The sequence below is a fragment of the Dermacentor silvarum genome, chromosome 2 (genome assembly GCF_013339745.2).
Source record: "Dermacentor silvarum isolate Dsil-2018 chromosome 2, BIME_Dsil_1.4, whole genome shotgun sequence".
NCBI classification, from domain to species: Eukaryota; Metazoa; Arthropoda; class Arachnida; order Ixodida; family Ixodidae; genus Dermacentor; species Dermacentor silvarum.
Window position 1 is genome coordinate 183870766 of NC_051155.1, and position 22569 is coordinate 183893334.

Genomic DNA, 22569 nt, shown 5'->3' on the forward strand with positions numbered 1-22569 from the left:
TTTTATGAAGCTCTGTAGGATTGCGTTTTGAGCGACGAAGCAACCTCTGACTCTCTGACTTACACACATATGTTTACAAGCCAAGTCAAGAACTGAGTCAAGCAAGTCTTCTCTCGAATGCGGGATGCGAGCATGTGTGTTGGTTGCCGTGGCGCGTGTGTGTGATTTATCTGCATAAGTTCGGATGCTTTCAACGTATTTTTCAAGGTGACATTTCACTGTTTCTTCTTTCAACAGTGCTGCGTAGGCTGACGACATTTGAAAATGATAATACAGTGTTTCGCATCTAGCAGCACTTGATTAAAAACACGTTAACCTTAATCTGCTCTCTCTTATCACAGCCGGACTGAGTTTGTTTGTGTGCGGGATTTTGGACAGATATTGCATTTCTAGGTGATGCCGCACCCACCAAGCAAGCAAGCGGTGCTTAGCTTGTACCGAAGTTTGGTACGTTACGGGCACCGTTTAGAGTTGTCTGACAAGAATTATTACTTCAAGAGGCTCCGAGAAGAGTTCGAAGCGCGAAAAACGCTCACGGAACCAGAGGAACGTCTGTTTTACTTCAACGTGAGTAGAAAGTGTATTCTTTTGTTTTGAGCAAACATGACGAGATTTGTTCTATAAAGACGGGTATTATCGCGAGGACAACAGCTCTACCCATATTTTTACATTTTACGTTTGCCAGTCGATATGTCGTGCACATTCCGAATACCATGAATGTTTCTTTCTTTCTCTCTCTCTCTCTCTCTCTCTCTCTCTCTATATATATATATATATATATATATATATATATATATATATATGCGACATTTGTGATGCTGCAATGAAAGCAATGTGAATTCTCTAAATCCCAGACAGCTGTCTCTACTTTCCTTGTGCGCTAATTTACTCTTGTGAGACCATACGCGTACTTCCGTTCACGTTTTATTCCCGAAACAACTGTGTTTGTGAACTAGAATACTAGTATAGTTTGAACATTGAAGTAGACATATTTGCTAAGCGCAAATAATTTTAGATAACTAACTACCTTGAAGTACTTGTGCCAAGGGGCACAGTCGAAACGCTGCCTGATGCTTTTTCTGACAATCGATTGGCACACTTGAGCAGCGTTTAGTGACATAGTCATCCTCTTTGTAGAAAGGAAAAGCATTCCTCGAAAGGAAGCGGCTGATATGAAGAGATGTTAGCTGGACTTGTGGGGACAGCGGGCAGGCTGACACTGGCCACTCTTCGTGCACAATGCCCGCGCACAACTGTGGCAGCCACGATCGAGAGCATTAGATGTGCCCACAGAATTGACCGCTCCAAAGTGCCGGTCTTGAAGGAAGAAGACGTTGTCGAGCAGTTCGTCCATGGCAGTGGTCCAGGGGGGCAGGCAGTCAACAAGCTGTCCAACTGCGTGATGCTCTGCCACACTCCTACAGGTAGGACTCGTTCCTCTGTGGAGCCTTTGGATGTTCAGTTGTACATATTATTGCTTCGTGGTTTGGACTGCACGTTAGCGGTTATGTCACTGCAGTATAAGCTTTGTGTGCTATCTGGTCAAACTCTGCCTCACAAAGCGTCGCTACCAGCATTGTTGCTGCCGTACACTACTCCGGTAACCCGGTATTCCGCGAACGGTAACACATCTACGGACAAGCTAAAGCTCTATTTACGAAATAACGGAGACGTTGGCGCGCGCATCGCGCTGGTGGCATCATCTTGTGACGCTGCATGAGTTCTACCATAGATTACAATACTGACCCAGAGGCAACACGGTCATTTATGCATATTTTTTTCCTGCGTGAACAGTGTGGGTTGCTAGTTTCTGGTGTAAAGACGTCGACTGCTACATGATAGTTAAGGTAGAATGGCTCATTTGTCTTTCCACGGGAACAGCTACACTAGACAATATGTTCCTAGTGCGTTGTAAGTAAACAAAGCGTCACAAGAGGTCGTGACCTGCTGACAGGCTGAAACACTGTAAGGGTACCTAGTTAACAACCCTTCTTTTCCTTCATTCTGTCTTTCTATCTCGAAAGGATCACATGAAAGTTCTCTTGGGTGGAAGAGGGTTGTCAGAAAGGGCTCTAACTGGTTGTGTTATAAGTAACCTAGAATGTTGTTGGTGGACGTTAGCGTCCTGTATTGCTTGCCCCGACACTGCTGAGCGTTGTTTTGTTCCAACAGGCATTGTGGTCCGGTGCCATGAGAGCCGTCTGCTCCACGAGAACAGGAAGTTGGCGAGGAAGATGCTGTTGGAAAAACTGGACGATCACCTCAATGGAGACATGAGCGTCTCAGCACAGAAGTTGCGAGTCAAGATGGACAAACGGCGAAAACTTGACCGGAAGAACGAAAAATTGCGTGAACTCAAAAGGCAATTTCTGGAGAGGCAAAAACATAGTGAGGACTCTGGCACAGAGCAGCTGTAGCGTTTATTAGTCTAGTTAGCTGTGTGTTTTTTCGTGACTAGAAGCCACTGCGAGCAGTGAATGCTTACTTCTGTAATAAAATTCTTATTTATCTCATGCCTTCAGCCTTTCCTGTGTTGCCGGTGGCCTACCTACATGTATGTAGTCGGATGTGTATGTGTGAGGGGAGGGGGTGGGGTTAGGGGGTGTAGTTGCACTCCTATGACCCAGTGACAACCTTGAATTTCAATAATAATCTCTACCCACAAAACCGTGTAGTGTACAATCAAGCATTGCAAGACATTATTGTATTCATCGTATTTAGTTGCATATCATTTCATCAACCGCATCACTTATATGGAGTCTAACATGTGCGTTGGAACGGCATTTTTCTTTCTATGATATGCATAACAGCCTCTATACCCTCTGTTTCTGGTCGTTCACTGGAGTTCTGGTGTAGATTAAGACAGGTAGAGTCCTAGCCTAAACGTCAGCACCAGTTTCTTATTTGTTCATACCGAACAAACTGGTTCCTTATTCTGTGACGTGCCGCGGTTGCTACGCAGCAGTGGGGTATTGCTGCTCAGCGCAAGGTACACAACCCCGGTCGCGTTCAGACGAGCAATGGGGCCAGGTGCAAAAACGCTTGCGCACAGAGCCTTAATTAGAAGTACGGCGTTCGGTCGTCAGCGGTCTGACAACCGAGCAACGTAGGATTGAATATTGTATCTTGCACCGTCTTCTTTTAATCTTTTTTTTTTTTCGTTGAAGAGCTTGACTAACGCTATCTGGTCCACACTATGTATCTATATATGACATGAATACAAGCCGCGGATGTAGTCGGCGATAGTATGCATGGTGATAAGATCGTCCGGACCGTTGATGTGTTCAGAGCACGGAGTAAGAAATATACTTCGGTGTTGACACTGCGGCCCAACGGCGCGGACAGATCGGGTTCGCTGTAGCCACGCCCCATCGGCCCCTGAGCCGCAGCGCCCCCTCACGCACCTGCGGCTGGCGCATGTGCCACAGCTACACCGTGGCTGTGGCACGGTGTTGATTGAACAGCAAAACGCCAGGATTATTGCAACGTTTGAAGGGATTTGCAAAATTCGAGAACTTTTGTTGTTCACTACAGAGGGTTGTGCTCCTTATTTCACATGTAAATGCTATGCATTGATAATGACGAGGAAGAGGAAGTAGACACAGGAGTACGGTGAGTTAGTGAAAGAAGGCAAGCAAACAAACAAAACTAATTATTCTCGGCTGATCCTCTCCAAATTTTATTTTCTCGAACCCTCATATCGTCCTATTCATGGCCGATGCCGTAACGTGGGTGGCGCCATTACACTCAGGAATAGCCAACCAACACCAAGGTGGGTGCCAGCACAGTTACTAAGGCCGTCATCATCATCAGCAATCAAGCACACCACACAAACGATGTAGCGATGCGTTCAGCCTTTGCCAGAGGTTTAATACGGTGCTGAATAGAAACAGAAACTATAAAATGCGACATTGTACTAGCGACAGCCAAGTTGTAACAAGCTTTTATTTATTTCTTTATTGCTTATGCTGTGCGTTTTAAATTAAACAAAAGGCGGTAATGTAAAAATTACTGCTCACAATTCCCTTGCTTTCTGTCTTGTCTCGAAGACTCCATGGACTGAATGCGCCCCGAGGAGGTCGTAGTGAGGGCTCGGGCCCCAGGGGTACTCGTTTTTTTTTTTTTTTCCGGCAGTTATCTCTACAGCATATAGGTTTGTCTAAATCCAAGCGTGGATGCACTACTCGCGTAGAAATTACAGTAATGGCTTAGGGAACTTATCGTCCATGAGCCAAGCATATAACTGTGTCTGATCTCTACGGAGCTTGGCAGCTCTTAGAATCCGTTCTTGAATATGCCTCATTCATGCGCAGAGCCACAGCCGGTGGTGAACATGTCTGCTGTATAAGCTGGAGCAGCTTACTTTGTACAGTTCATTGTGTTCTCAGGCCTTAGCCGTAATAGTCTTTCTCGGGTGAAGGAAGTATCTTTTCAGGGAATACAAGCTGGGACGACCCTTACACTTTCCGTCACCTGGGCCTGTGGTCCAACTCCTGAGAACACAATGAACTGTACAAAGTAAGCTGCTCCAGCTTATACAGCAGACATTCACCACCGGCTGTGGCTCTGTGCATGAATGAGGCATATTCAAGAACGGATTCTAAGAGCTGCCAAGCTCCGTAGAGATCAGACACAGTTATATGCTTGGCTCATGGACGATAAGTTCCCTAAGCCATTACTGTAATTTCTACGCGAGTAGTGCATCCACGCTTGGATTTAGACAAACCTATATGCTGTAGAGATAACTGCCGGAAGAAAAACGAGTACCCCTGGGGCCCGAGCCCTCACTACGACCTCCTCGGGGCGCATTCAGTCCATGGAGTCTTCGAAACAAGACAGAAAGCAAGGGAATTGTGAGCAGTAATTTTTACATTTCCGCCTTTTGTTTAACTTAAAACGCACAGCATAAGAAATAAAGAAATAAATAAAAGCATGTTACAACTTGGCTGTCGCTAGTACAATGTCGCATTTTATAGTTTGTTTCTATTCAGCACCATATTAAACCTCTGGCAAAGGCTGAACGCATCGCTACATCGTTTGTCTGGTGTAGAGCACTGCACGGGCCGATTTTTGCAGCCCGAGCCCGGCCCGGGCCCGTTTTTACGTTGGGCGGCCCGCCCGAGCCCGATCAAAACTTTTATGGCGAGACCCGGGCCCGGCCCGGGCACGGAAATAATCTACGTTACCCGCCCGGCCCGGCCCGCCACCCCTTTACCTTAGGCCCGAGCCCGGCCCGAGCCCGACTCGAAACCGGCCCGAACCCGGCCCGAGACCGAAAAATAATGTTTTTCAGAGTTGAGACGCCCGAGAATAACTCGCTGCACGTTACATGCACACCACCAGAAAGCCCGAGCCCGGCCCGGGCCCGCGTCAAAAAACCCGAGCCCGGCCCGGGCCCGGGTCAAAAAGCGCACGCCGTGCCCGAGCCCGGCCCGAGCCCGTGAAAAAACTGTTCTACCAGGTCCGGCCACGGGCCGGGCCGGGCTCGGGCTTTCGGGTAAGCCCGAGCCCGTGCAGTGCTCTAGTCTGGTGTGCTTGATTGCTGATGATGATGACGGCCTTAGTAACTGTCCTGGCACCCACCTTGGTGTTGGTTGGCTATTCCTGAGTGTAATGGCGCCACCCACGTTACGGGATCAGCCATGAATAGGACGATACGAGGGTTCGAGAAAATAAAATTTGGAGAGGATCAGCCGAGAATAATTAGTTTTGTTTGTTTGCTTGCCTTCTCTCACTAGCTCACCGTACTCATGTGTCTACTTCCTCTCCCTCGTCATTATCAATGCATAGCATTTACATGTGAAATAAGGAGCACTACCCTCTGTAGCGAACAACAGAAGTTCTCGAATTTTGCAATAATCCTGGCGTTTTGCTGTTCAATCACATCTGGGCCGCTCAAAATATGAAATACAGTGCGTGGTCTTAGCTCCCAGCTTTTTGAAATGCCACGAGCTTTTCAAATGGAGCAGTATACGTGAACCGGAAATTTCATTTTGGAAATTTCGATAGTTGGTTTTTTGGATTGGCTTGACAAATGTACGAGAAAGAGCTTGCTTGCTTGCTGACATAGAGTTTCTCAAGCAAAAGGGAAGTTTAGACATCGTGCTTTCTCTTTCTAAGCTCCGTTTCTTGCTTGGAACCGTAGTTTGCCCTCCATCGACGCCAAACATTTTCTAGTTCTCAAGCTTCGCGACCACACGCGGATTCTGGCGCGACCCACAGCTCGATGGGGACGCTCGAATAATCCATTAAACCATGGTTAAGCGCGAACGTCGGATGCCTTGCAACAATGGATCCATATACGTCTTTAACTCAACTTCTCTTTGAATAATGGGTATTAGACGTGCTAATTGTAACCATTACTCTACAGGTATAACGTGGAGCGAGAGACGCGTGTACGTTTGTATCCATTGTATGAGCAGCTGTGCCTTTGTGAGGTAATGTTAAGGCAGCAGCCGTAACGATCACTTATTCACGCGCGCTGTGGCAAGTGGTATAGCGATATGAGCGTTCAACTGTCTGCCGTTCGCAACTCGTCCGCAATAAACAAGGAACCGGTGTTGCCAGAGAAATGCCAGCGCCTCATCATTGCCGGTCTCCCATTGAAGAGGTAAGATGCTTAGCCCTAGATGCGCGTGGTCTGCTCAGGATTTGTCGTGGAAAACTCAAGCAAACCAGTTGTTGAGGGCTGTGTCACAAGCCACAAGCTCACATGTTGTCACTGTGGGCATCAAGTATGTTTGTTAGTCATGAAGTTGATATCTGGAGAGCTTGCCTATAGATGGGCTGTACCTTTCTTTCTTTCTTTTTTTTTTTTTTTTTTGTGGAAGAACAGAAAATAATTTGTGGCAGAACGCAATTCTGTCACAGCTGGCTGGATTGCTTGAATAAGCGGACCTGCACAACAAATCACGATGCGACGTTAGCTTATTAACAGTTGCCCTAATTAGACTTGAATTTTTCCACATTAGAGTACATGTCGATCGCTATTTCACAATACAAGCCGAGCAGTAAAAAAGCATTATTCACTTAAAAGAAATTACGCGCTCGGGATGCGACTTCGAGAATTACGCCCTCAAAATCTGTGGCGAAATGCATTGATGTTCCAGTTACCACTTGTCAGCACTGCGAAAAATAAAGCGCTACCCAATTCCGTTTGTGACACGCGGGATGTCACAGAGCGATGGTGTCGAAGGACTTGTATAACACGTTGTTGCGCGTTCGTGAATTAGGACGTCTGTACGCACGAGCGCATTATGGGTGGAAAGGGCCGCTTAGCAAGAGGGAGAGCGAGTCGGCATGTGTTCGTATAATGTCCTTACTCGTGTCGCATTTTCTCCTGCGCTGACATTAGGAGCGTCTGAACTGTCACGTCTCATGTCGATGATTGCCTCGGCATGTATTGGCATGGCAGTATCGTGGTAGAAATGCTTGTACTAAATTGGACAACACTTGTTCAGAGTCACTTTACATTGCTTTATTCAGGTATATAACTATTATACTAATTATATAGTATTCATTTACGTCCACAACCACACTCACTTGCTGAACTCGCGGCGCTGGACAAACTTAACACAAAGCCGTTTATATATATCGTATATATATATATATATATATATATATATATATATATATATATCGTATAGCATTTTTCACACGCTGGAACGACATTTCCAGTTGTAGATACTTCAGCAAAACAAAATAACTCATTTATATACACCATTAAGTTTTACTCAAATGCCGTTTCATACCTTTTCAGTCAGAAATAATGGTGAATGAGTTAGTTCTTTTCATTTTTCTTGATTAGGAATGTCGTTTAGCCCTTTATGTGATCAGATGAGCACATACTCCCATAAATCAGTTCGCCGACGTATAAAAGGACGCAAGTGTTCGTAATTCCTAGTGGATGCATGCCGCTTTCCCGCGCGATGGGACCACAAGCTCCGGGGCGATTCACGCGAGACGGCGGCAGGCCGCACGATTCACTCCGTCCTACAAAGGAGAGGAGTAGAGACCGTAACTTTAGACAAAATGCTAACTTTGTTTTTTGTTTTTTTCCTTATGTACTTATCGTGCCTATTTAACATATAAGCACGAACTATGAATCTAGAAACATATCAGTGACACTTTTATTGTGCCTATAAATGTCTATTTTGATGTTGGTATTAGGTTTTTAGAGCCTGAAAAAGCTTTTTTTTTTTTTTTCGTGTTTTGCACGTAGCCTTAGTTTGTTTATATTGTTATCCTCTGCTGGTGAACTTCGCTGGAGGCAACCGATTATTACCACACACACATTGCATGTGTGAACCCGCCGTGGCGGCATGGCTAATGTGGCTAGTAGCATGGCTTGTGGCGTTGCACTGCTAAGCCCAAGGGCGCGGGGTCAAATCCTGGCTGCGGCGGCCGCATCTCGATGGAGGCGAAATGCGAAAACGTCCGTGTACCATGCATTAGGTGCACGTTAAAGAATCCCAGGTGGTCAAAATTAATTGGAGCCCCTCACTACGACGTGCCTCATAATTGTATCGTGGTATTGGCGCGTAGAACCCCAGAATTCAGTTATTTAACTTTGCCGGTGTAAAAGGTTTGCAGCAGACGAGAGCATCGCTGTGAGAATGGCTCAAACGGCGCTACGTGACGATACCTTTGAAGGTGACTTGGGTAATGTATCCTGGGCCGATCACTTTCGGCGATACTATTGCCTCGGCCGTCAGGCACGTGCTTATTTGCTGGTTGAGCACTACGTCACGCAAATGCGATAGTATCGCCGAAATTGATCGTCCGAGAATACGTCCCTATTAGAATGCTTTGGTGCGTGACTCGAAATGTGGCGCTCATTTTGTAGATTCAGGGAAGGTTCTCCACCATCCCCAATAGACCTGTTTCTGGTAGAGTTGGTTCGGAACTTCAATCTGTCTCGGACAAAAATACTGAGTTTTCTGTACTGAAAGAACTGTAAAGTGTCCTGACCGGCGAACATTCTAGAATTCCAGAGGGCGTTGTATCATCGAACTTTCCGAAGTACAAGTATACATGTACCTTTCGGGTGGACATTGAGTGTTCCTTATCGGCGCACAAACCAATACTCGGTGAAAAACACGCAGCACGAGAATATTGAGATGGTGTTCGTTGGCCACTGCTTTCACAACTTTTCTCATAATGTCTGATCACGCTGAACTTCAGATAAATGTTGCAACCTACGCAACTTGCCTCAATCCGTTCTATCGAGAAGATAAAATGAATTACACAAACCAGCGTTTTAATGCGCTGTGTTCGTTAGTCAATCATGATTTATGCCCAGATGCACAATGGAAGTTCTCATTAATTGAGCCTATACGTACAGGGTCGACCACATCTAAGGTGAACACCTCATTAGTATTCAAGACATCATAGAAGCTGAAGTACATAATTCGAAAAATCATTATTGTGTTTATCGACACCATGATTACACATCGTATAACGAACATTTCACTCGTGAAGTAGAATAAACGCCGTAGTTTTACCGGCTTGAATACTAATGAAGTGTTCACCTTAGATGTGGTCGACTCTGTACATGCCTAAAGGACAGTATTTGGCATAGGCGCCTAAAACAGCATCTTTTAGTGCCTAAACACAAGCCATGGCCAAGCCTGTCATATATATAGTCATGGCAGAAGAACTTCCTCAGTACCAATTTCCTCTTCCGCTAGCGCTGTTCGAGCAAGATTGTCTCCCTTGTACCGCCTTAGCAAAACGCCACGCCTTCACTGAGCTTGACGTGCCGTTCGCAGAATCGAGTGAGCTCGTAGACGCAGCAGCGAGCGGACATGGGCGAGCCGAGCGTGCGCTCCGAGATCGTGCTGACCGGCTTCGGTGGCTACGACAAGCTGGCGGTGCGCGAGGCCACGACCGCCGTGCCTTCGTTGCGCGACGACGAGCTGCTGGTGCGCGTGCGGGCGTGCGGCGCCAACTTCGCCGACATCTACGTGCGGCTTGGGCTGTACGTGCAAGGACACAAGCGGCCGCCATTTGTCATGGGCATGGAGGCCGCCGGCGACGTCATCCGAGTCGGCAGCGCCGTCACCCGCTTCAAGGTATTTGAGACGCACTTGAGAAGCTGGTCAGGTGTCAGTGGGCGTTGTAATATACACGGGCACGCTAACCGCTGTTAGGGTGGCTAGCCACCCTAATTTTAGCCACCCTACCGCAGTTGAACTGAAGAGAGAGACAAATAGAGTGCGGATATAGCGGACCTTTTCCGCGGACACCCCACCTCCCTCAAGTCCGTCACCTGAGCTATTCCACCGGAGAAATAGGAATTACCCCGTCCCTTTACTTCTGTGCTCTGACGAGAAACGCCGTATTCGGCGCATAACACATGCTGATAGCCTCAAATAAGCATGGTATGACGCGTGCTTCAGTGGGAAGGACCGTAAATTTTTATGGCAGTACAGGGAATATATATAATACATTTTACTTCGGCAATGCATTACTAGTAGAGTGTACACGTATGCAGAAACTTATATGTTCTGTACGTATAACATTTAGTCTTGCTGGGGAAGTTAAGGTGAAAGTCACATTTGTTGCTTGTAAAAAAGCGTTCGCGCGACGAGACAGCAAAAGGCAGAGCCAGGACGCCCACGAGGACTCCTTTCCTACAATCTTTTTCTTGTTGTGCCTTCAAAACATGGCACGTACCCAATATGGGGAATGAGCCAAGAACCGGGTAGTTGTACGTCCAATAGCTAATAATAAAGCATTAATAAATGTATAGACTGCGAATAAAAATATTCGTTGGCCCTTCAACTCCGTGAAGATGGTTAACCAGCGAAGCTGAAACGTGCGGCCCCGGTGTTTTTCACTGGCTGAATCCCGAGGGTTTATTAAAGTATTTCTCAATTATGAGGTTACACACACGTTCGGCTGCGACGGAGAGAACGACGTCACTGACGGTATGCCCGGAGTCCGCCGTTGTCGCTTGCGTTGGATGTCTCGAGTTTCCTCGTCGGCGTGGTTAGCAGCATTCGCCCGCCATTTCCGCTTGCGATTCATCGAAATATAAATTGCTTCAAATTTAAATATGTCCAATGAATGGCTCATACCCCCGTAAACGCGGCCTCCCCATTACGACGACAGAACAGAAGTGAAATTCTACGCTGGAATGATGAGCGGCAACGCAGCCAGCTGTGGAAGAAGACGATGACGACGAATGCGGGAGCATGCATGTGGCACGAGCGCGTGCCGAGCATGAGCCAACGAGCCAGCTGCGGAAGAAGACGACGACGCTCGAACCAATAATAGAGCCAATGATAGTTTTCTGTGGACAGACGATTTCACCTAGCCATATCAAGCTTCGCTTTAATAGTTTTGTGTAATTGAGCAGTACGTGAGACCAGGTAAATGGACGGTGAAATTTAAAAGGAAAAAAATAAGAAGATTGATTGCAAAGTTTAGACTGGCTGTAATTTAGAATAATTACAATATAGTACGGAAAGTAGCAATTAGCATCGTATGCTTAGATGTTGTGCTTGGATGAAAGCACTCACTGCGTCATTCTGCATCCTCGTCCTTCGTTTAAGCTAATTTCAATTTATTTTCTGCTCTCAAGATAGTTCGGGATCCCGCACTGCTGTGAAGCAAGTATATGGTGCTCACGGTCGTCTTACTTATGTGTCTCTGCCGTTGTTTATTTGTTATTTCATCCTGATATTGTAAATAATCAGTGATTCCATCAATCAGAAAGAATGCGCGTAAACCTTCTTCCTTGAAATGGCGCCGCACTTGACGAATCGCAACGTGCTATGGCTTCTTCTGTATAGTGGAAGTATATACGCTTACACGAAGAGGAAAAAGAACGGCTGTCGTACAACCGTTTGACTGTCAAAGATGTTTGTCTCGTGTGTAGTGTTTCTCATCCATATATATTGTCAGAACTACGGAAAAATTCCTTATTATTTTTCGTACTATCGCATAGCCTATACTTGAAGGCGACAGCCTCTGCACCCGTGTGCTAAGCTCGACGATTTTTTCTCGCTTCTTTGTACATGTTGGGTTGTTGGTGCTCCTCCGTGGTCTTGTGCCTCCTTATATTCTCGCTCTCGATCCACGACTCGTTTCGCTTCACTGTATTTCTCTCGCGCCCCGCATCCTATGGTAAAGTCTTCAAATTGTGCTCGAGAGCGTTCTTTTCCTCTTTCGTAGGCCGTCGTCGCCGCATTTCCGTTTCCCCCTGCCGATGTTTTAATTTCCACTGTTCTTCTGTGTGCGCATGCGTGAGCCCAACAGCAGAGCTAGGACCTCCACCACATGGAGGAAGGATGCTCCGCCAGCTGTGCTTGCCCTCTTCCTCTACTAACCTCGACCTGTACATCTTTCTCCTTCTCTAGCAAGTGGAAATGAACAGCTACGGCACACGCAAGACCACGCGGAAATTAAACGCCAGCTTCGCGCGCCAGCGCGTTCTGCTCTCTCCTCTTCCTCCTTTCATCCTCCTCTGCGTGACTCCATTGTTCCTTTTGTCTTGGTGCGCCGTCAACTGCGACTATGAATGTTATCACTGAAGACTACCTCTCGTCTAACCTTCCGTCTACAGACTGTGGCTTGTAAAACGATACAGCGGAAAGATGAGAAAGCAAGCTTCAACACATTTATGCTGGACTGAATACTTCCTTACTTTCGACAAAGCGCGTAAAGCTCGTTCTTGAGCTCACCAGCGAGGCATCATAGAGCTATCGATTTTATACACGTTGATATGTTGCCTAACGTTAACTTAGCCCCGCGCCCTCTAACGTGTTCCGCATCGCCTAATTTCAACTTACCGCAAATCACACAAGCTAACGTTCTCCAATGTGCGGGAAAAGAGTGGCGTAGGTTACTGTCGTCAGCACTTCGAAGAGTGCTCCTCGAGAAATGTTGGCCTTGAGCAATGCCTAGCGTGACCGGCGCAGGAGGGTGACCGCGTGATGTGCTGGTGCTTCACTTACGGCCTGTGGACGAGCGTGGCCGCAGTGCCCGAGCGGGACTGCTTTGCCGTCCCGAACGGCATGAGCTACAGCGAAGCCGCTGCCTTCCCCATCAACTACGCCACGGCCTACCTCGCCATCTGCGACTTCGGGGGCCTTCGCAAGGGTCACAAGGTGCTCGTCCAGTCGGCCGCAGGTGAGCGTACCGTCGTTCGTACGAATTACCATTGTCGTTAGAATTCCGTAATTTTTGCCCGCGAGTTGTGACATGACGTCATGTACACCATTTTGTAGTGATTCTTCAGCTTCCAGCTTGCTGTTGGAGATAAAATATTCTAGATAACGCGCAGGTTTTCGCCGTGCTGGCTGTACTAGAATATGGTGACCTCGATGACGTCACAGCATATGCCCTCTACCATAATGTGTAGCTGTGTGTAGCTCAAGGTTTTCCGTTCACAAGGCTCTGATGCCGAGCGTGTTTCTCCACAAGGTGGCGTGGGCTGGGCAGCTACCCAGCTGTGTCACACAGTGGAAGACGTGACAGTGTACGGGACGTCGTCGGCGTCCAAGTTTTCCCTTACACAGCAAAACGGTGTCACCCACCCTATAGACTACCATGCCGAGGACTTCGTCGCTGCAGTGAGTAAGATGGAGCCTAAAGGTGTGTATGCTCTTACGCGCCTTTTGCGTATACATCCGCGTAGTGTGGTAATGCGGTACAGAGCGCAATGCCGCGAATCCTCAGCGTGCTTCAACAGAAAGCAACTTCGAGGGAGATATATTCAGTGAACGTGCTAAGCAACATCGTTCCTGGAGCTTTGCTCTATGTCGTTTAATAAAGGTTTGATCGTTAGTTGTATCCGGTTATTTGCACGGAGATGGAACGCAGATACCCCTCCCCCCCCCCCCCCCCCTTCCGCCCGCCTCTTCCTCCTCTTTTTTTCGTCGCTTGTAATAAGATTATGCGAATTACTGCAGTAAGCAGGCTTTCTCACACGGTTAGGTTTCCCTACGCAAGATGGCCAATCTCACGCTCGCAACACGGCCGTGGGTCATATTTAAACAGCGAATATGGAGTGAGGAAGATAATGTGGCAAGGCTGGTGGCCCTATAGCGTGAGCACGCATGCGACGTCCGCCATCTTGTGTGGGTCAAACTATATGTGTGGAGAAGCGCACTTACAGAATTTCAGATACCACCTTGAGGGCTGGTTAAACAGGGGCATGTTAAACACGCCAAAATACGGCACACTTCGCATGGACAGTGTAAAGGGACGCTGAAAAGCAACACTAAAAGTATACTTTCAAGATTCTGTTCGCATTTATTTGCGAGAAACGTTTGTTTACCTGGGAAGCAAGTGAACTCTTTTGAGTTCACCCTTTTGAATTTCCGCCGAAATCGTAGCGCTGGTGTGTCAGTGCGATGTCACGGATTTCATCGAGATTTGCGTGTTCGGGCTGTGTTTCGGGCTGTTTTTGCACGTGAGATGAATCCCAAGTCGTTAGGTTGAGTCAATAGAGAGCTTTAGATTAGGGGGACGCAAGCGTTGTGGACCCCTATAGCGCTTGGGGGCCCCAACGCTCGCGTACCCCTAATATAAAACTCTCTACTGGTTCATTTAGAAAACAGTGTAATCGTCCTTGTTGACAATCCGTGACGTCACGAGACGCTATAGTGCGGGAACTTATGTCAGGCGTCGCCATCTTGCTTAGAGTTAAACCGCATTGGCGGGGGGCCAATGCAGTTTAACTTTATATATATATATATATATATATATATATATATATATATATATATATATATATATATATATATATATATATATATATATATATGCCCTCTTATATAGCGGTCCCTTTAGAATCTCAGTTTCCCCGAGATTAGCGTGCGGTGTTACTTTGCAGGCGTGGATGTCATCCTGGACTGCCTGTCCGGCGGAGAGTTTACCCGCGCAAGGACCCTGCTGAAGCCCATGGGACGCGCCATCCACATTGGTTAGCGTTCGTTTTCTTTTAGCCGGTTACGCGGGAATGCGACGCATATGTTCCGCAGCGGGAATGCATCGTTAACAATTTTATAAACATGCACGCCTACTGTTTTATAAGCCATAAGCCAGAACGACACAGAAAGATTCGTTTCGTTAAGTCGCCTGGCAGCCGTAGTTTCATGGGTAAACTGGCGCCTTCACATTTTGCTTTCGATATGGATGTGTCTTGCAGTGCTCCGCGCGCAACTCCATGGTTGTTCAGTCCTTCTCTGTTTGCTGAACTTTTTGTGAAATGATAGTCTGTGATTGATATCAGCACAAGCGTTTTGCAACGAGTGCTGATGAATGTGAAAGCAGTAGGAGTACATTGGGGGCGTATTTCCAGAATGAGCCTGTAGCGCCCACCGACGCCGCAGCGCGGAGCGCTTTGTTCGGCGCTCTCAGCCGGTGCCTAGGCGCCGGCTATCAAAGAAAGAGAAAAATAAAGAAGCGCAGCGCGTGCTCGAGGCGCAAGCTCGGCACGCGCAGTGTCGTTCCAAAAGCCAGCCTACGCTGGTCGTCGCAGCCGTTGCTCGGCTCGCCGCCTTCGCCCTTCTGATCAGGGACGACGGCACGGCTCGTAAAGCCGCCGTCACGTCCCTCCTACATTGGTGACCCGGGAGAGCGCGCCTTTTCCCGAGCGACACGCTGCCATGGCTCACTGTCCGGAGCCCCAGTTCGACCCGCCACTGCCGCCGTTCTCTTCCAGCTACGTCGGCGCATGGTTCGCCCAGTTCGAGGCGGCTCTGGAGCTGAACCACATATGGATACAGGAGTTCAAGCACGCGGTACTCCTCGACGTCCTCCCGCTTGCTCTCCAGCTCCACCTCGGCGTTCCATCGCCTGGCCCGCGCCCGTACGACGAACTGCGGCAGTCCATCCTGGACTTCTACGGTGCTGTCTACCGCCCTCTTCCAGAGGTAGACCGCGCGGTGCGCGAGTCATCTCTGCCGGCGCCCTCACCGCCAGCACCAGACGCGTCTGCTCCTGCGCCCGTTAGCCACCATCAGGCAAGCCTTCCTCCCTCGACTTGCCCCGATACCGTCTCGGCGACCACCCGATGCGCTACCGCACAGTCCCCGGCCTCCGGCTCTCTCCAGGGGTCTCTTTCGTGCGAGTACGCGCACAATGTTGTCGCCGAGGGTATCGTCACGACCATGACACCGGCCACGTCATCGCCTTTCTCGCCCCCAACGATGGCAGGCGACAGTGGAGACATCACCGACCCAACGCCGGCTTCCGTGCCGCATGCCATTGGGTCTGTCTTCAATGCCATCGCTCCTGCAACAACGACACCCGACCCGTCCACGCGGTCCGCTGAGCCGGTCTCCGAGGCGGCGCGCGAGCTCGGCACCGCGCCGATTCCACTGCCTCCGACTCTGCCGGCTAACGCCACCGCGGACATGGGTCACGACCTTCTGCGACCCCCACTACATCCCACGTCAGGCATCCTCACCGAACCACCGGACTCTCCTGTGGCCCCTAAACCCACTTTGCCCTGCCGGCCAGTGGCTTCCTCACGATGCGCATCATCGCCTGCTGCGCCGAATCTTTGTCGCCTCCCGACAAGGTATGCCACATCCCCGTGCAATGCACGCGTCGTGGCCCGTCCAGCACTCCATCGCCCGTGCGCACACCCTACACGCCACGGAACGGTGCGGTACGTAATACGCCGCCGACAACGCTCGTGCGGGTACCGCCGGCGTACCATTCGCCTCACAGGCCTCCCCGTTCCTACTTCAAGACGCATGGGCCGATCAGTGTATCGCCGGCTGGACGCGCCCCTCCCAACAGCGTCCGTTCAGCGAGTCCCTCGACCCTTGCGGAGCTCCCAGTGCCGCCCGCCTGAGTGGTGGTGGTGACCCGATGCCTTCGCGTTGATGACTCTGACTGGCCACGGACACTTTTTAACCACAACTCAGCAGGCTCGCCATTTCGACCTTCCGTCTGGGCGGGGGGCCCTGTAGCGCCCACCGACGCCGCAGCGCGGAGCGCTTTGTTCGGCGCTCTCAGCCGGTGCCTTGGCGCCGGCTGTCAAAGAAAGAGAAAAATAAAGAAGCGCAGCGCGTGCTCGAGGCGCAAGCTCGGCACGCGCAGTGTCGTTCCAAAAGCCAGCCACGCTGGTCGTCGCAGCCGTTGCTCGGCTCGCCGCCTTCGCCCTTCTGAGTAGGGACGACGGCACGGCTCGTACAGCCGCCGTCACGTTCCTCCTACAAGCCCACTTATTCGACCCTATTTTGTACCGTCTAGAGTGCAGAGGTAAAAGAAACGCTTGGAGGACGCTTAAGCTTCACCTTTAAGAGTGGAACGCGATAGCATTCAAAGATCCCTGACTGCTACTCACGCTTCTCGGCAACTGCAGCTTATGTAACTGTAATGTTTACCAGGAAACGCTGGTGGTGAAAGCTATGCACGAAGGCGAGCTTTCTGGTTCTTTTTTTTTTCTTTCCTTCGCACGGCGGGCGCCGCGGATGCGCGGAGGCGAGCGCCATCTGGATGGTGTTGCAAGGAACCTAAAGCCCCTATATTTATAAAAGTAGCGCCATCCACTTCCCTCCTCCTCCGTTCCATTATCGCGCTCGGCGCGACCAGCGCGATCGAGGCGCGATATCGACAGTGGCGCCGCCTGCGTCGGGCCTGCCGTGGCAGACGACAGCTAACGCGCTACCAGAGGAAATCCGAGGAAAACTTCGATCGCGCCCTGCGGAGACGTTTTTAAAACGAGGCGCGATTTTGCTTCGTCAGTCAGTAACTGGTCTTAATAATGCCGTTTTGGAAGTAGCAACGCGACGATGCGAGACGGCGCAAATATCAAGTGTGCAGCAAGCGTTTGCGCACGCCGGCGGGTAAACAAAAAAAGCCTTTTGCCCTCGCCTTGTCGGTTGCGGCAACTTAAGGCGCAGCAGCATGCCATCACAACGAAGTTCTTGTCCCTAACACGTTTGATCCGTTTGTGCGTACAGCACTTTCGTCGCACAGGCCCGAGAATGGCAGTCGGAGCGCGCTGGAAAGAAAAAATATACAAAAGCGCGACGCGTACTTCCACGTGACACGGATTGGCCAATGGGGGAGCGGAGGTGGCTGGGGCGACAGGAGGCGGCTAAGAGAAGGGCGAGGAGGAAGCGCCGGGGTGAGCGCGGTGGCGGCAAGATCTAAGAATGGCGCTACTTTTATAAATATAGGGGCTTTAAAGGAACCGAGCGGTGCGCGCCGCTCTGCGATTGCTGGAAACGCGGCCTTTTGCGTGGGCCGATCCCGGAGGTAGCGCGCAGCCCCGCCAAAAAAAAAAAAAAAAATCCATCATTTTCAGGCTTCTGTTATTCTTTCGCACTTTTAATACTTAAGTCTGCGAATAAGATTTAACATAAAAGGCATGCGCTGTCGGTGTTATGTTTCGTCATATTTGTTTGTGGGATGTCATTCTCAAACTTATGAGGAATAACTTGGTCAAGAATGTAAGACAATTTAGCTATAAGCAACTTTAGTGATAGAGTGGTGTGGCAATGTAACCCGCACATTGACCCATGTCATATAGCAATTAAGGCTTGCCATATACATATACCTAAATTTATGCGACATTTTTCGGTAACGGACAACGTGGGACGACGCCAACAGTAAATTTTCTGCGATACGGTGCTCTCAACGCTATCGCGTTAAAAGTAAAAGGGCACACGATTATAATAAGGTTCAAGTGAACAATTAAGGTTCATCACCTTGCAGGATATAGGATTGCCGTAGACGAGACAACCGGTTTTATCTGACTGCACATTGCTGTAGGTGAAGTTGTTGAAAGAGAGAGAGGTTGCATAGAGGAAAGAGGCGCTATTTCTTCTTTCCTTCAGGGATCAGCGCCTGATGCTGTCAACCGCGCACATTGTCTGTCTCTCTCACGTGTGCGTTCGTGTGCAATCAAGTTTATTTCTTTTTTTTTCATTTTCATCTTCTCAGTTATTTAGTTTTTTTTTCTGTATTTGTTCCTTCTCTGTGAGGTTCAGTGCCGTGAGATTCAGGGCAAGATCCCTGTTCAAGAAGTCTCGGAAGAGACATATAATCATTATTCCAGATCTTCTTCTTGGCGGGTGCTATCTGCAGCCTCGCCTATAATTACCTTCAAATTCAGCGCGGCCATTAAAAAAAAATATTTACTTACGTGAATCAAGAGCATCGCTAACATATAATAGTAGGAACATATTGTGAGCGCTTTTAGTGCAAGTCATCATTTTCCTCTAAGGGAAAAAAATGTCTCTAACATTAGTTTGTCCACTTTATTTCCTTGTACAATTTCAACTTTATCCTGACATAGTGTTTCTATCAAGTTTTCTCTCCCCCCACCTGTTTAACCGCCGGCTTCTTGGCCAATCCTCCGTAGTGGGTACGTGCCATAAATAGGAAGCAAGCAAGCAAGCCAGTCAGCCTAATAAAAGCGCTCGGTCTGGTTCCGTACCTTTAATATATATTTTGGCATGCACATATGGCATATATGTAAGTTGTGCTAAACGGTATATTGCCGCACAATAATTTCGGGGGGTGTCAGAACACCGTAACCTTGCCCCTGCAGCTTATGGTTACGGCCTTGATGAGGTTTTATGATTGATTCATCTTGGGATAGCCGGCTCTAAGTCATTACATGTTTTCCCAGACTTTCACCACCTAATAAAAAGCAACGGGAAAGCTAAGGGTCGCTCTGTTCTGTTCGACCCTTGATTCAGACAGCTATACTCTCACTGCACACGTACTAGCTATTGTGTGTGTGTGTGTGTCGATCGCAGGCGTGAGCAGCATGGTGTGGGGCCAGTACTTCCGGCCGTGGAAGACGTTCAAGACGTGGTGGCAGACCAAGCTGGTGAACGTGTACAACCTGTCCAAGGATAGCCACGCCGTGTGTGGCCTCAACCTCGCCGCGGTCTCCGAGAGGGAGCCCCAGCGCATGCTCGACGTCATGCAGCACCTCACCGAGCTTTACGAACAGGGAAAGATCAAGCCGCACATCGACTCTGAGTGGCCCTTTGCAGAGGCGAGTAACCTCTTTTCACCCGCCGTGGTTGCTTAGTGGCTATGGTGTTGGACTGCTAAGCACGAGGTCTAGTGTCGCTCGAAGTCCTATAAGGTCACATCGATGTCTCTGGATGATTCCATAACCTGCTTTCCCAGAATTTTCCGCGATCACGGCCTGGACCAGACGCTTCAGTTCCCTGTTGCCGCGTGTACTCGTGCTTGTTACTATGAGCGCGTCATCTGGAGTACATAACATGCTTGCGGCCAGACAAACATCTCAAGCACCTATTAAATGAGTGATGATACGATATTTGTGACTTTATTTCTTTGTAGTTAAATTAAGGTCTTAAGCCCCGAAACCCTAGAAGTGATGGCAAGCCTCAGAACGCCGTATATAATTTACTATAAGAGCTGTTCCATGCATCAGTTTCGTTTCCCAGGAGGTGTGCGTGTCTTGAAATCATGACGCAGAAGGTGGTCACGTGGGAAAATAACATTGTGAGCGCGCTAACGTGATCAAGCGTGTGCCAGAGGCCCAGGCGAGCGCGCGTCTCATTTATCCCGGTAGTGGCTGAGCATGGGAGCTTATGATGCGGCTGAGCACATACGCGGCTTGCGCGCCCTATCTTGGAGGTAGCCTGCGGCGAGTGCAAAGATTGGCCGAGCCGAGATGGCTGTTGGCTGCATGTACGCTGTCTTTCCGGGCGCCTAGTGTTGGAGGCAGCGTAATATCAAATTTCGGAGATACGTTAAAGTGAGAGGCAACAGGAAGCGTTCACTCGCTGCCGGCGCTCTTCATCATGCTAGCGTTGGGACAATGTTCGCGGTCATCGAGTGAGGTCTCTTCATGCTTGCCTGTGCGCGCATGTCACCATGCTTGTTAATTTAATTAGTAAGCGAATGTTTACTGGATTTTATCCAGCCGATAAAACTACGAACCTTATGCAGCTGTCTAATATAGTGCTGCTGCTATCAGTGCTTCGCCTTTCCGACGAAACTGCGGCTTACTTAAGCAGTCTTAATTCTAAACTAAATGTTGCCTTTTTATACAGGTTGCCAAAGCTATGGAACAAATAGTGGAGAGAAGAAATGTGGGCAAAATAATACTTTTGCCTCCCGAAGAACTCAAGAAGTGACGTCAGAAAGGCGAAAAACGGCAACGAACAAGGAAGCGGGATTTCTGTCTGTTATATTTTTTTACTCTTTTGATCCTCGTGTGAAGAATAAATTCCAATCACGTGCGGCTCTTCCTAATATGGCAGAGGGCTTCGTTCACGGAATTGTTGGCTTGTAGTTTTATGCTGCTATATGCACTTAATATATCCTTTTCCGTTTTCTCTATCCCTCGAGCTTGTTCCGTTAAAAAGTAATAATAAAAGTTCCGAATAACTGAGATCAATGAAGCTCAGTTATTACAAACACGAAAACCTGAATTTCCAATTGCTAGAAAAGAACAGATGGAGTGATCGTAATGGCCTTAATAGGTTCAGTTTGACCGAATTTGAATAATAACATTAACAGGAAGTGAACTTTCCCCGAGGCTCAACTTTTACTAAACAGAGCAATTGAACCTTCTGTGAGGCTTGGCTGGTGTAGTATAAGCCAGTCTTTAAACTGGTTATTTTTCTCTTGGCGCGATCGCAACCCTTGTATTCGCCTGCAAAGGTGGCTTTGCTGTTAGGCAGCTGTGTCAGGTAGACGAACACAACTTGCACAATAAAATGAAAGTAAAATTTGTTGAAGCATAACAGTTTCGAGCAAACAGGCAAATTTAAAACAAAAGTAATGTAGTGGACACAATAAAGGCTGAGAGAATGTTTAGCAAGATGTAGACATGCATGCACACACACACGACTTAAGGCCTAGTAAATAATCATATCCCAATAGCCACCAAAAATTTGCCTTCTCCTTTTATTAAATGCGACTGACTTTATTCGAACCAGTTCAGTGGGTGTCTTATATGAGAGCATTTCTGCATCTTGCATGTGCTTGAATGAGGAAATCAAGAATGTGCAATCTGATTTGCCCTTGGAAACATGCATACTTACACAACTTTAAAGGCACCTTGAGGCAGTGGTGTGTTCATCTGCTGGTGTGCAATAAGTGAATGTAGCTCATGCACACATCAGGGCAAATACCATTGCAACATGTCGCCTGTCCATTTGTGAGCATGTTGTGCAGTTTGTGATACTGTTTTAGTATGTCATCTAAATTACTCATGTATACTGAACACATTTCTGCACAATGGTGGAAGTGGGAGACAGCACAGTTAATACTCACATAGACTGCTTATGTTTTTTTTTTCCAAGCTTTATTGCTTCTACATTTGATCACACAGTGTGATGAAAAGCAGCTTACAGCTTTGGTCATACAGCACTGGCACTCTACACATAGGAACATGCTTGACAAAATACTTTATCACCAGGAGTGTTTTCAGCATATACAGCACAATACTTTGTTCACAACCACATGATTATGCCATTATTGTCCACCACACCTTTGCTACAGTCCTGCTGCCTGTGTCTCCATGGAGCTTGTGTGGGCTTGGTACAAATTGTACTTGTTGAGCATGGGAGTGATATGACATATGAAGGGCAGGACATGTCC

General features: G+C 48.3%; 2 protein-coding genes across 3 annotated transcripts; both read left to right on the forward strand.

Moving 5' to 3' along the window:
* The first annotated feature begins 97 nt into the window (after positions 1 to 97).
* LOC119442271 (synaptic vesicle membrane protein VAT-1 homolog) lies at positions 98 to 21242 on the forward strand. 2 transcript variants are annotated; one of them, XM_037707083.2, is made up of 7 exons: positions 98 to 207; positions 9771 to 10073; positions 12927 to 13137; positions 13432 to 13602; positions 14846 to 14935; positions 19737 to 19981; positions 21015 to 21242. In XM_037707083.2, the coding sequence occupies exons 2-7, from the start codon at positions 9807 to 9809 to the stop codon at positions 21096 to 21098; spliced, it is 1068 nt and encodes a 355-aa protein (XP_037563011.1). In that variant the 5' UTR covers positions 98 to 207; positions 9771 to 9806; the 3' UTR covers positions 21099 to 21242. The 2 variants fall into 2 exon arrangements, with proteins under 2 accessions (XP_037563011.1, XP_049517971.1); XM_049662014.1 differs by lacking the exon at positions 98 to 207 and adding an exon at positions 432 to 567.
* On the forward strand, positions 1181 to 2417 carry LOC119442273 (mitochondrial translation release factor in rescue). The gene is made up of 2 exons (XM_037707084.2): positions 1181 to 1424; positions 2173 to 2417. The coding sequence occupies exons 1-2, from the start codon at positions 1181 to 1183 to the stop codon at positions 2415 to 2417; spliced, it is 489 nt and encodes a 162-aa protein (XP_037563012.1).
* Positions 21243 to 22569: the final 1327 nt, after the last annotated feature.

Excerpts from the sequence above, each read along its gene's own strand:
- LOC119442273 (XM_037707084.2), top strand. The coding sequence starts at position 1,181 with ATGTTAGCTGGACTTGTGGGGACAGCGGGCAGGCTGACACTGGCCACT. Across the intron at positions 1,425-2,172 it reads GCTCTGCCACACTCCTACAG|GCATTGTGGTCCGGTGCCAT; the intron begins GTAGGACTCGTT and ends TTGTTCCAACAG.
- LOC119442271 (XM_037707083.2), top strand. The coding sequence starts at position 9,807 with ATGGGCGAGCCGAGCGTGCGCTCCGAGATCGTGCTGACCGGCTTCGGT. Across the intron at positions 10,074-12,926 it reads GCGCCGTCACCCGCTTCAAG|GAGGGTGACCGCGTGATGTG; the intron begins GTATTTGAGACG and ends TGACCGGCGCAG. Across the intron at positions 13,603-14,845 it reads GAGTAAGATGGAGCCTAAAG|GCGTGGATGTCATCCTGGAC; the intron begins GTGTGTATGCTC and ends GTTACTTTGCAG.